We start from the raw sequence: 12541 nt of genomic DNA, 5'->3' as shown, positions 1-12541 counted from the left end.
ACCTTCCTTTTCCTTGCCCCAGTGTGGCCCCAAGTCAAGGGGTTTCAGGTGCAGCACCTTGTGCCCCTTGCCTTGGGCCTGGTGGTGCAGTCCACACCTCGGAGGATGAGTCCAGGAAGGGATTCCTTCGGCCCTAAAGACCCCAAGTCCCAGATTCCCAGGGCATAGCATAGAAGCACATGTGTCAGGAGGGCCAGAGCAGGCCCCGGAGGAGCCTTCCGCTGAGGTCTCAGGGTGATACTGCTCCCAAATCCCCTTAGGCTGCAGGGCACAGCCACAGCCAAGAGTTATGCACTGCAAATCCCCAGAGGGGAGAGGGACACACAGAGACTGGGCTTTCTTGTTTGAGTTCCAGCACTTAGGCTGTCCAGTGGCTAAGGCTGGAAGGCAGAGAGGATGATGAGTTAAGATGATTTACATGGAGGTACGTTTGACAAATGCATGCATTGAGATGGTGTCCTATCTGCTTTTTCTTTCAGAAAGAGACATCATTTGAGACTGATCTTCCATGGGAAGCAAGGCTGCAGAGGGAAAACAAATTCTGCACTGGGAATTCTTCGGTTTCTCTCCTTCTTCACACTGATCCGTAAGCAAGATCGGCAGAGGTTACCGATGGCTTCAAATTCAGCATTGTCCTTGAGAGCTTACAAAGAGCAAGGAATAAGGAGGAAAAGAGCCTAAGGATATCTCAGACACACATACAAAAAAGAATTTCAAATGGAGCTAGATATATGTGTCAGATTTGACAAAAAGGTAAAAATCTCATTTTATATGCTTTTTATGCTTAGACTTTGTGCTGTACAAAGCAAATTAATTTGTTTGAAAATAATCACTAAACTTGGTGGCATACATATTTGGATTCTGAGACTCATATTTAAAAATATGTGTGTGTGTTTGCAGCCTTACACGGTCTGCCTCCGGGTGAGTGGTTGGGGACACACGTGTGCGTATGTGGGGGTCAGTGTCTATGTTCTGCCACGTTAACACAACTTGCACTTCCTCTCCATCCTCCCCACACCATCCTCCTCCCAGGGTCTTCCACCACACATTTCCCACTGTCTGCTCATGTACTACATGACCAAGCCCAGCTCAGCATCTAGGGGTCCCCTGCTTGGCACCAATTTCCTTTAGGCTTCACACTTTGACTGGGCCATCCTCTCCCACCCACCCTCTGGTCTGTCACTGCTTCTGCAGCTTCTGTCTTCCAAATGTCCCTGGAACTCACTGACTCTTCTCAGTTGCCTGGTGCCTGGGACCGGTGATGCTCTAACTAGTGGTGTCCTGTCCTTAACTTCTCTTGCATTTCTCCTGGACACAGAGGCTAGACGAGTCTTTCCTAAACACCACTGTGCACGTCAGCCCCCAGCTCACAAGCTCCCGATGATGAGCGTGGTATGTACATCTTCACTTGGTACTTGTTTCTCAGGCATGAGTTGTTACCTTTCCCTTCTTTCCGTGCTCTTGGCATGGGGCAGACTAGTCTGCTCATTGTTTTCTGAGCCTACTGTGAGCATATGCCTTCATCTCACACAGATCCTTTGGCCCCCAACATTCACTGCAAGCCTCTGTGTTTCAGGGCCTTGCCTGGGTCCCAGTGCTCCTCAACTGAACCTTTTCTGACACCTTCAATGGAAACAAGTCACTCCTATCCTTGCTCTCACACAGTAACCTGTTTGTCACAGTCTGCCTGGCAGTACAATCTGACTGCAGACTATCCCTCCTTGCAAGGGAGAGACTGGGTCTCTTTTGCCTCTTAGTTCTGCAATATAGTCTGTTTTCTCCACCACCTTCATGTGCCCATCTGCGTTTGGATTTATCTGTTTTTGTTTAGGGTCTGTCTCACAGTGGAGACCATGAGCTCCCGGAGAGGCTGCATCCTCCAGCATTTTGTAGATTCAAGAACAAATGGAACTTGTGTCCTGACATGGGCCCCAGTCCTCAGTATGATGAGTAGGCATGCAGACAGTTTTCCCCTAGTTTTTAATCTTGCTTACGGATCAGCTAAAGAAGCACGTATGAGGGTGACAGTGTTTTCTACTGCTCTGTATCCTCTGTGGTTCTGAGAAGGGCCACAGGCCTATCACCTGTACCAGAGGAGCAGAGAGGACTGCTAAGAGCTGTCGTGGCCAACACATGGAAATCAGAAAAAGCAAGTTTGCTAGGAATTCAAACTCTGAAAAAATTGGAGAAGTGATTCTTGGAAGCAGTTGTAATAGATGTTTAAATGGTTTGCCATAAAAAAAGGGGTATGAACTTGGCCTATAAACACAAGTGAAAATTCTTGTTAGAAGGCTAGGTCCAAATAATACCTAAGGAATGTTAGTGAAGTGACTGATCTATAGGTTGAATGAAGAATATCCAAGAGAGGACTCCTTATTCAGTAGGTTACCAACTGGGCAACCTAACAATTTTAGAAAATAGAGGCAGTCAGCTTCCTTGAGACATAAAGGATTAAAGGTTAGCAACCATTTGGGACCAAGTCCTCTAATTAGTCTACTGGATATATGTTCAGGGTAGCAAGGAATTTTCAGTGTCCTCCTTCTCACCTGAGACTACGGCTATATTTTATTGTTTAAAACATCTAAATGGGGAGAAAAAGTTCAAGGGACTCACATAGAGAGCAAGCTGCTGACCACTAAGGGACACAGGAGGTCTCGTTGGATATAGAGTGAGGATGCCACCTAGGAAAGGCATCTGAGGTCCTCCACAGGACTCATCAGGTGCTTCTGTGTGTGTACTTCATGAGCACAGACTCTGATGTCAGCCTGCTGGGTTCAAACCCCAAACCCATCTCACATGAACTAGAAAGTAGCCTTTGGTAACAGGAGTAATCACTCTGTGCCTCAGTTTCCTCCTCTAAAACAATAATACCTCACACTTTTGATGGGAGGACTGAGTTAGGACATGTTTAAAAGAGTCTGGCACACAACGAACAGCTTCAATAACTTTGCTATTAGTAATGTTATTATTTTGTAACGTCATCAGAGGGGAGAGACCATGCCTTAGTGCTTACGGCTAGGTGGTGTCCTGAGTAATTTTCCTCTGATACTTTGAAAAGTAGGGCAAAGTAAAGTCCAGTGCCAGAGAATGAAGACCCTGTTCTCAGACTCCTTGCCATGAAGGATGGGACCCACTTCATGATGCTTTGGCCCACCACTGTGCTAAACTACCAGCCGCTTCTCCTTTCCCCTAGGCCTCAGCCTGATTTGAACAGTCTCAGTGCTGTGGAGAAGAAAGATATTCTCATTCCACGACTGACTATTGATGAGAAGCCCTCTGGGTTTTGCAGCCTTTGTGACACTTTGAAATGGATGTGCTGGCTGCCATCCAAGTATGATAGAGGTGGCCTCTCTGGTGTGGTCAGGGACCCCAGAACCACAGTTCTGCCGTCTAGTGGAGAAACATCCATGGAAAGGCCAGATTGGTGGGGAGACTCACCTGACCTGATACGCACTGGAGGAACTCCCTTCCCTTGCTCTCTCTTAGATTCTTGGGTATTGGGTAAGGCAGACAGATGGCAGGTGAGCATAGGCAGCCTGGGGTTAGGGAGTTAAGATCAGGAGTCTCATGAGGACTGCTGGAAAAACAAGCTTCCTCTAGGTAACGAGCAAACCCATGGTGAAGTTCACTTCCAGATGTGGAGGCTTTAACAGGCTAGGGGACAGGTGACAATGTTCATTTCTTTGGTCCTAAGCATTAAAGAGCACTGGCTATTCACTCTAAAGAGAGCTTCAAGAACATTAATGGCCCCCAGGGGGCAACAGATTCCAGGTGATTGCCTAGAGTCTGGGCAGAGGAAGGGTTGACAGATTGGGAAGTGAGGCTAGACCTTAGCAACACATGTCCTCCCTGAGTGACCAGGAAAACAAGGTGGGTAAGGGCTGAAAAGCAGGGGTCAGTGATTCCCCAGTGACAGAGAGGAGACCTGTCAATAAAGCATGGACAAGCCAGGTGCAGGTATTCCTACTTCCTCTGGAGGTATGTGAGACTGCGTGTGTGTGTGTGTGTGTGTGTGTGTGTGAATACACAGGTGCACTGTTGTCATTATAGATTGACATTAGGACTGAAAGATTCAGGAACACTTTTTTTGGGGACTGGAAAGATGGAAGATGAGAGGTAAGAATCTCTTAGACCCTAGAGGCAGTTGGAGTAGCACCTGAGATTATTCGTTCAGTAAATTTCCTGTGTGTCATCTATTTTTCAAGCTTTGAACTCAGCTGCTGGATTCTGCAGATATTCTACAAAAGGCTGGAAATCTGTGGGAGGAAAACCTTAGTTTCCTTGTCCCCTTTAGGTCCTGCTGCTGGGATTCTGGTGACAGATCACTGAATTGGCTTTCCCATGACTTAGAAAAAGGACAGGATTTTTTCTGTCCAGAAAGGAGATCATGTGGACATGGGTGTGGGTGAGGGGTGGGATGAGGTTCTTCTGGTTCTAGAATTCGCTATCAGGAAGATGTCAGGCATAAAAGGACCTTAGCCCTCCTCTCCCCACTCTTCATCAGGGCAGAGAACAGTGGGGAGAAGCACCATCTTAGAAAGAAGTGCCTTTGTGAGTTGTTTCTGGGACCTTTCAGCACGGACAGTGGCTGGTACAGAGAGTGGCTGGGTCTCTCAAAGGAAGTATCATGGAAACAAATACTATCTTACAGAGCTGAATGTGACAGTTCTGTCTCCTGCCTGGGCTTGGTGGGGAGACTGAGTCCTGACATTCACATTTTCAACCCGCCTGCCTTTCCCTGGGCTTCCTACTCACCTGGTTGTGGACAGTGGTCAGCTGGTTGTTAAAAGTCATGGTCAGGTTGGTTGATGTGCTGGGGGCCACATGTGTGATGAAGGGGGTTTTGCTCTGGTTCACCGTGTCATACATATTCACCCGCCGCTTGCAGATTTCCATGTTTTGGAAACACGATTTGACACTGTTCACCCAAAAGGCAGAGACAGGCAGGGGAAGGGATGCATGGGGAAGGGAAGAAGAAGATGGTGAGGTGGGATAAAGGGAAGAAGAAGAAGGTGAGGTGGGATAAAGGGAGGAATGGAGAGAAAAGAAGAGAATGGTTAATCCAGTAAACAAGACAAGCAGTGAAATGTAACTTTAGCTTAAACATCTGGCTTTGTCAGGTAAAGTCTGCATTTGCAACTGCCAGTGTTACCATCATCTCCCTGGCCCCTTTCCCCATCCTGGGTAGGCAAAGGTTCTATGTATCACAGAAATTCTCCCACTGCATTTCTCTTCCATCGCTGACCCACCTACACCCTCACCACTCACTTTTAACTCTCAGTGTGGTTCTGGCCCATAAACAACAGTGTAAAGTCTGACTGGGAGCATTTCATAGCAGCTACACCTGCCTCCACCATCCCCAAAGCTAACTTGTGCTTCCCCTTTCTAGCTACTCTGGGTGGTCAGCACCTGGCCAAGGAGCTCCCCAGCCCAAGGTCATGACCTTGTGGCTACTCTTCCTCCTCACTAGAATTGGGCATGTATGAAAACAATAGTGCTAACAGTTAATTAATAATAAATAGTGCTAACAGTTAATTAATAAGTAGTAGTGCTAACAGTTATTGAGAGCAGTGGAAGGTGTTTGCAATTTCTTACTTGCTCCTGTGATATTCTCAAGAGGGAGATTGAATTATTGCTTGTATTTTATGAGGAAGGCTGAAATTTCAGGAGGACAGGTAACTTAACTTGTAGTGGATAGGTGTTTACTAGCAATCTTCACACCCACTCCCCTCCTCTTTAACTTCTCTCATCCTGTTTTCTTCTCTTTCATGCAGAGTTCTCTCCCTCTTTTCTCCCTCCATTGCATCGGTGAATCAACAAAGCCCTAATTAACAAAAGTATGAAAGTGGCAGACACCGGCATGGAGGACAGGAGAGCCTAAAGTGGCCTTGGTCATTCCACCTCCCGAGACCCTTTCATGTATCCTTCTGAATCCATCCCTCATTCACTTCTGAGTCTTCCGTTCATTAACCTCACTTTTCCTCAAATGCTAACATTCAAGATAAAATCCCATCTAGTCTTCCATTTAAAATGTCTGTTTTAATTAGAATGCAATAACTGAATACAAATAATTTATCTACTATTTTGGGATTAGAAATGTCTGCTATTTCTTCATACTACAGGTATACTATATTTTTGGCTAAGCAGGTGTTTGTGGGCTATCCAAAAATACTCTTTCCAAGTTTCAAAAACCTAACTTAGACATGAATTAGAGAATCCTACTTCTTTCTAAGTTAATGAATACTAGCACTGGCCACAATGCACACTAAATTATCCTTTACTGGCTGATGGCCTTGGGTGGAAAACATTCCGTGGTGACTACCAATGTGTTTGGAGCTTCTGCTCAGGATCAAGTATACTGACAAGTGCTTTCCCAGGGAGCTGAGGCATAAAACAATAGTTTGCATTCTTTTAGGAATGTGTTTAAAGCATCGAGTGTTTTGTGACAGTTCAATGTGAAGTTTTCAGACTCCTTCAGAAATGTCTAACTAAAATGGCTTGAGTTTTGATCATTAGACTGAGGCAAGCATTTTTGCTTTGGGTTAGTTTATAAGAACACTGTTTTTTTAGAGAATTCCTGTACTACTATCCTGGAATAGAGAAACAAGTGGGGCCTCCTGTACCCAGCCACCAGATGTCGGGCAGCTGTGGCCCAGCCCCAAGGGTAGGATCCAAAGAAGAGTAGCCTGGAGGTTTATTCTCATCCCAGAGTTCTCCATGACCTCTCCAACTAGTTCTGGGGACCCTTGGGGATTTGGCCTCTTCTCAGGTAATCCTAGGTGTACTCAAACACCCACTTTCCTTCTTAGGCTGCCTACTTCCTGAGCTCTAAATGGTCAGTGCTCCTAAGTGAAGTCTTCTATTGATGCTTCCTTACAGAGTCCAAACAAGGGCATGACCCCACTCATCTGAGCCACCAGCTTTATGGTGGTAACTCAGCACAGATGGCCAACAAGAGCTGCCTAAAGAGCACCTCCCCTCTTGTCTCCCAGCCACTGCCACTTCTCTATCCTCCCTCTGTCCCTGAATGTACAAAAACTGGCCTGATGGGAGCTCTATCCAGTAGACCACTGAGTTCGTCTGTCTTCTTGTGGGACAGACTGACACCTCCTTGACTTACTGCTGCCACACTCAGAAACTGCTTGGATCCTGAAACATGAGTTTGAAAGGGCGGTGTCTAGATTCTTTCTTTGTGCTGGAGCTCAGTGGTTCTGAATTACAGAGGCACTGTCTACTTGTTGTAGTGTAATTTGATTTGCTTCAGTTCTGCTAAGGAACAGAACTGAAGTTCAGGAAGCATCTGCCCAATTGCTCCTCTTAGGCTGGGAGAGGCCAGGTTCAGACAGACTCAGTCCAATCTGACGCTGGCCCTGGTCGGTAACCCCTCTCATCTGTAGACTCTTGTCCTCACATTCCTTTCCCCCAGGATCTAAGAGGACCTGTCTCGAGTGCACTCTAGCCTCCCTGCAGACTTCATGTCCAGAGTACCTCGGGGCTGAACTGCATTCTCCACTTCCCATGCACCAATGACCCTTCTCTCCCTCTCATTCATGGAGGCCTTTGTCACTGACTCAGTTTTCCTCTTCCACCCAGGAAGACTTCAGAAACGGCACTGATGGCTTGTCAAATACCATGGATTCTCAGTTATTTCTTGTTTCAGTGACCTTGTCCTCAGTCCTACCACCCATCCCCTGAACTGTCAGACCTGAAACTCTCCCCAAACCAAAACTCAAGCCTCCTGTTTCCCAGCCACATCCTCTACCGCACTCAACTACTATTGTGGTAACCATTCTTGGAGATGTCCACACAGGTGGCTCATTTGGACCCCTCCCACCTTTACTTCCTTTCCTGTCCACTTAGCTGCCAATGGCTGACATTTTGGGTTACAATCACTCTCTTGTCAGCGTCATCCTCTTCCTCAGCAGTTTGTCTTCTTCTCTTAACAGCTTCTGGACAAATCCGATTATCTGTTTTCTCAGTGCCTTCCCGTGGGAAAGTCAGTTACACCACCACCCCATCTTGTCCAACCTCAACACTCAACATCCCTGGTCAGTTTGCTCTGTCACTGTCTAGCTTCCTAGACTTTCTATCTTTTTAATTTTATTTTTGTTTGTGGTACTGGGGTTTCATTAGGCTTCCTAGGCAGGCACTCTACCACTTTAGCCATGCCTCCAGACCCTTTTACCTTAGGTATTTTTCAAATAGGATCTCACATTTGCTTATCCAGGCCAGCCTAGACTGAGGTCCTCCTATTTATACTTCCCACATAGCTGGGATGACAGGCTTGTGCCATCACACCCAGATTTTTATGGTTGAGATGAGGTCTTGTGAACGTTTTTGCATGGGCTGACCTCAAACCAAGATCCTCCTGATCTCCACCTCCTGAGTATCTGGGATTACAGGTGGGAGCAACTGCATCCGGCCTTGACTTTCTACCATTCTTAATTCATTAGCTACCTTGTTCTCAACAGGTAACCTCATTGTCTCATTGAGACAGAGCTGTCTGACAGAAACTTCTGCAACTTTCCTCTGCTCACCCAGCATACCTGCAGCACTCACACACCCCTGTCCACCATCCTTTAGGGATATGGGCTGGTCTCTCCATCTGGGTTCTAATCCAGCCCCTCCCACAATCTCAGGAAACAGACCCAGGGCATCTTTTTCTTTCACTCTCCCACCTTCTACCAGATTCTCCCATCAGCACTTAAAATTGCTCAAGTTTTCTCCAACTTCAAAAAAAAAAAAAAACAAAAACAAAAAAAACTTCCCTTGGCCCTCTCTGGTCACCTATTTCTTCCTTTTCTTTTCACAGCCTCACTTCTGGAAAGGTTGCTATCTACTTCTTTGCCTCTCACTTGATTTTCAACCTGCTAAACGGGTTCCTGCTTCTGTCACTGCACCGATATAGCTGTTGCTAAGTTACTAACGACCTCTGAGTGGTGAGATCCAACGGACAGTTTTTCTAGACCACTTGTGCCGCAGGCTGATAGATTTGTGTCCAACACACATCTAACCAGCCATTCTCTGCTTAAAAGTCTTCTAATGAGTCCTCATTGCTTTGTGGATAAAGACCAAAATACTCACCAGGGAGGGCTTGCCCTGGTTTACTCCTGAGGCCTCAGCATGTCACCCACTGTCCCTGAGTCTGATGCTTGGTCCTGCCCCCGTGGATGTCTGCATGGGGGATGCCCTGCCTGCTGACCCCATCCTCTTCCTCACCCCTAGAGGTCACTTTCTAGGCATTCCTGGCCTGCCAAGTGAGCTCCCTGTTACATGGGCTCATTACACCCCATCCCTTTCCTGATGACAGCCTGATCATTTGGCCACCACGTGTCTTACACCTTCCTCTGTCCTGGAGACTGTGAGCTTGGTGGTCAGGGACCCCATGGGCTTCACTCCCCAGTTCCTGGCACAATATTCAGCACACTGAGACAATGAACAAATCAAATATAAACTACAGCAGGTCCACTCCAAGGTGGTCTGGGACTCAGCTTTGGTGCTGAAACTAGTTTTGCTCTAGGGTACTGTCGTTTTGGTGCACAGATGTTGGAGTCTGGTTCCCCCAGCCCATGGTGTACTGTGTTTCACTGTTGCCCCCTTTTTGGTACACAGCAAACTATAGCCTTGGCTTCCAATCCAGTCCCCACGTGTTTTTATAAATGTGCATTTGGAATGCAGCCTGTGTTCATTTATATCTGCCATCTATGCCTGTGGAGTTATAATGCCAGAGTTGGGTAGCTGCAACAGGAAGCAAAGCCTGAAATATCTGCTGTCCCCTGGGCTGAAGGACCGAGCAAGACACCTACTGTGTACTGTGAGGAAAATCAAGTAAGTGTGTCATGGTGACAAAGGGGTGATTCAGGGTTTCAATCGGAGTGATCCTCTTATCAGCATCTATGGTTAGCATCTTCTTCAACAGGTCAATGAACTCCCGTCGGTCTGCCTTCTCCACCAACATGTCGCTTCCTTCCAAATCTGTCGTCATGTTCACCTAGAAGCAGACAGGGACAGGTGACCCAGGGCTCTAGTGTGCCTGATTCCTCTAATTCTTAACCCTGTAACTTCCTCCTGATCTCTCCCAATTCCCAGGAGACTGTGCTCTGCCTGGTTGAAGGCACCACCCAAATGCTGCTGTGGTCTGCAGGTTGTGGCTTTTCCCTTTGCAGGACTGGCAGAAGAGGCCAGGCCCTGGGAAGGGGTGGGGAGGAGGAGACGGCCACTGCAGTGAGTCAGGTTGGCACCTGCAAACACATCTCAGTGATAGCATGTAAATTGTTCCTGCTTTAATCAGTTAAGTCGAAGTGCGGCTCTCATCACACCTCATTAAAAATAACCACGGGATGAAAAGAGTTCTGGAGACCGGTTGCATAACAATGTGGGTGTATTTAATGCTACTGAACTGTACATTGAAGAAAGGCTAAGATGATAAATTTTATGCTATATGTGGTTTTACCACAATTAAGAACAGAAGAATCAAAATGAAGCAGTAGAAAAAAGGTGCAAAAAGGTTTCTTTAACTCTGAGGTGGAAATGGAAGGCACGCAGGTCCTTCCTGAATTGGGACCATGAATTATTTTAATTCCATGTTCACTGCAGTCACCTCTGGCCAAGACAGGCAGGTTTTTCTTCCAAGAGCAAGTCTATACTAGGATGTCCTTTAAAAGGCTTGTTTTGTGGTGCTTTCTGTTTTTCTCAAGATGGGCTCTGGAAAGCAATTTCAGTTTTCTCAGACAATCTAAGCTACTAATCAGCTGACAAGTGTACTTCACTCAGAATCAGAATTTTTCATTACACTCATCTGGGGTAAGAGATGTGCTGAGTGTTTATTGGGCCATAGCTTTATTTCTCATTGTTTTAAAGAAAAACTCACTTTTGGTTGCTCTGATTTTAGGTTTGTCTTCACTGAAAATAGCTGAAGTTCTAGAATTTTCTCTGGCGCACCAAGATGAGAGTCTGTGGTCCCTTCTAGTGAGCTGGCAGTGACTGAACATAGTGGGTTGAGTTGTGTTCTCTTAAAAGATATGTTCAAGTCCTAATCCCTGGTAACTATGAACTGACCTTATTGGAAAATGGGGTCTTTAAGGATATAATCACATTAAGATGGGCTCACAGTAGATAAGAGTGAGCCTAGATTCAATGACTAGTGCTTTTATAAGAGAAGAGATCTGGACACTGAGACACAGAGATGACAGTACGGTCATGGGGTGGGGGGGCAGGGATTCCAGTGATAGGGCTACAGTGCGAGGAGTGCTGGGGACTGCCAGGAGCCATGAGAGGCTGCAGAGAGACATGGACGGCTGTCCCTTGGGCCTTCAGAGGGACTATGGCCCTACAGACACCTTCCATACACACTTTTAGTCTTCAGAACTATGAGAGAATAAATGTTTGTTGACAGAAGTCATCTAGTTCACCATCCTTGTAATAGCAGCCATAGAAAACTGGCTAACCAGAGACATTAAACTCACATATGCAAATGGGCAGTAATTTGTCTTAGGAAAACATCTGTAAGATTGGCCAGTTACTATATGACAAACAGGAACCAATAAGTGGAACCTATTTTTAAGGAGCTGGTGTAAGAATGTTTTAAAACAAACCAAATGGTATTTTTACTAAGGCTGGCATATACAACTGTTCAAGATCAAAGTCAATGACTGCAGTTGGGTAATGGGGGGTCTCTACCCATTAGTCTATTCAACTCTTTTTTTTTTGGTGGTGGTGGTGGTACTGGGGTTTGAACTCAGGACCTTGTACTTTCTAGGCAGGTGCTCTACCACTTGAGCCACTCCACCAGCCCTATTCCACTCTTGCCAAAGTCGGGCCACACTTGGTTTTTTAAAGGGCTTACACTGCATACTCACCCATGGAGCTTACCTGGGCCATATCATCTAAACAGTTGAAAATGTACTTTCTTGCTTCTTTTGACTTAATCCCCGTCTCTGCTTCATGGTCATCTGGTGTCTATCAAGAGAAGTGAAACCAATTGGCAAGGTACTTTATCTCCTAGTCCCTGAGTCTCAATCCCTTGAACTCCTGCTTCTTCTGAGGATCTCTTTCCAACCATGTATAGAAGGAGACTTTGATTCTTCTTAAAGTGACATGCACCCAAATTCCACAAATGCCTTTCTCTATTCATCCACACTAACTCCCTTCCTTCCTTCCTTCCTTCCTTCCTTCCTTCCTTCCTTCCTTCCTTCCTTCCTCCCTCCCTCCCTCCCTCCCTCCCTCCCTCCCTCTCCCCTTCTCTCCCTCCCTTCCCATGGTCTACCCTGAATCCATTACCAAGGATTCTAAGGTAAACACAGATGTGCTACATATCCGATCACCCTCTGCCTTCCCTAAATTGAAGGTAAGATTCCATTGTGAAAAAGCAGGAGCCCTTTTTGACATGTTTTAAATTTTATTCAACAAGCCCTTATACCACAGTTCTTACTACTTTGCACCAGAGGCTGTTCCAGAGCACATTAACTCATTAGACACTCTTCATGACCACGCTAAGTAGGATGGCTGCGATGTCCTATTTCCAGTTGGGAACACAGGCATA

At 46.3% G+C, this 12541-nt stretch overlaps 1 protein-coding gene across 5 annotated transcripts in view; it reads right to left on the bottom strand.

The window, feature by feature from the left end:
- Positions 1 to 12541, bottom strand: part of Hipk2 (homeodomain interacting protein kinase 2) — a 187999-nt gene that overhangs the window by 45248 nt on the left and 130210 nt on the right. For all 5 annotated transcript variants that reach the window (XM_074062148.1, XM_074062131.1, XM_074062139.1 and 2 more), the window contains 3 exons: positions 11872 to 11958; positions 9807 to 9991; positions 4756 to 4918 (listed from right to left, as the gene is read on the bottom strand). In XM_074062148.1, coding sequence (XP_073918249.1) covers positions 4756 to 4918; positions 9807 to 9991; positions 11872 to 11958 — 435 coding nt within the window. The remainder of the gene's footprint in view (positions 1 to 4755; positions 4919 to 9806; positions 9992 to 11871; positions 11959 to 12541) is intronic.

The sequence above is a fragment of the Castor canadensis genome, chromosome 2 (assembly GCF_047511655.1).
Source record: "Castor canadensis chromosome 2, mCasCan1.hap1v2, whole genome shotgun sequence".
In the NCBI taxonomy this organism is placed as follows: domain Eukaryota; kingdom Metazoa; phylum Chordata; class Mammalia; order Rodentia; family Castoridae; genus Castor; species Castor canadensis.
This window is presented reverse-complemented; position numbering and strand designations above follow the sequence as displayed.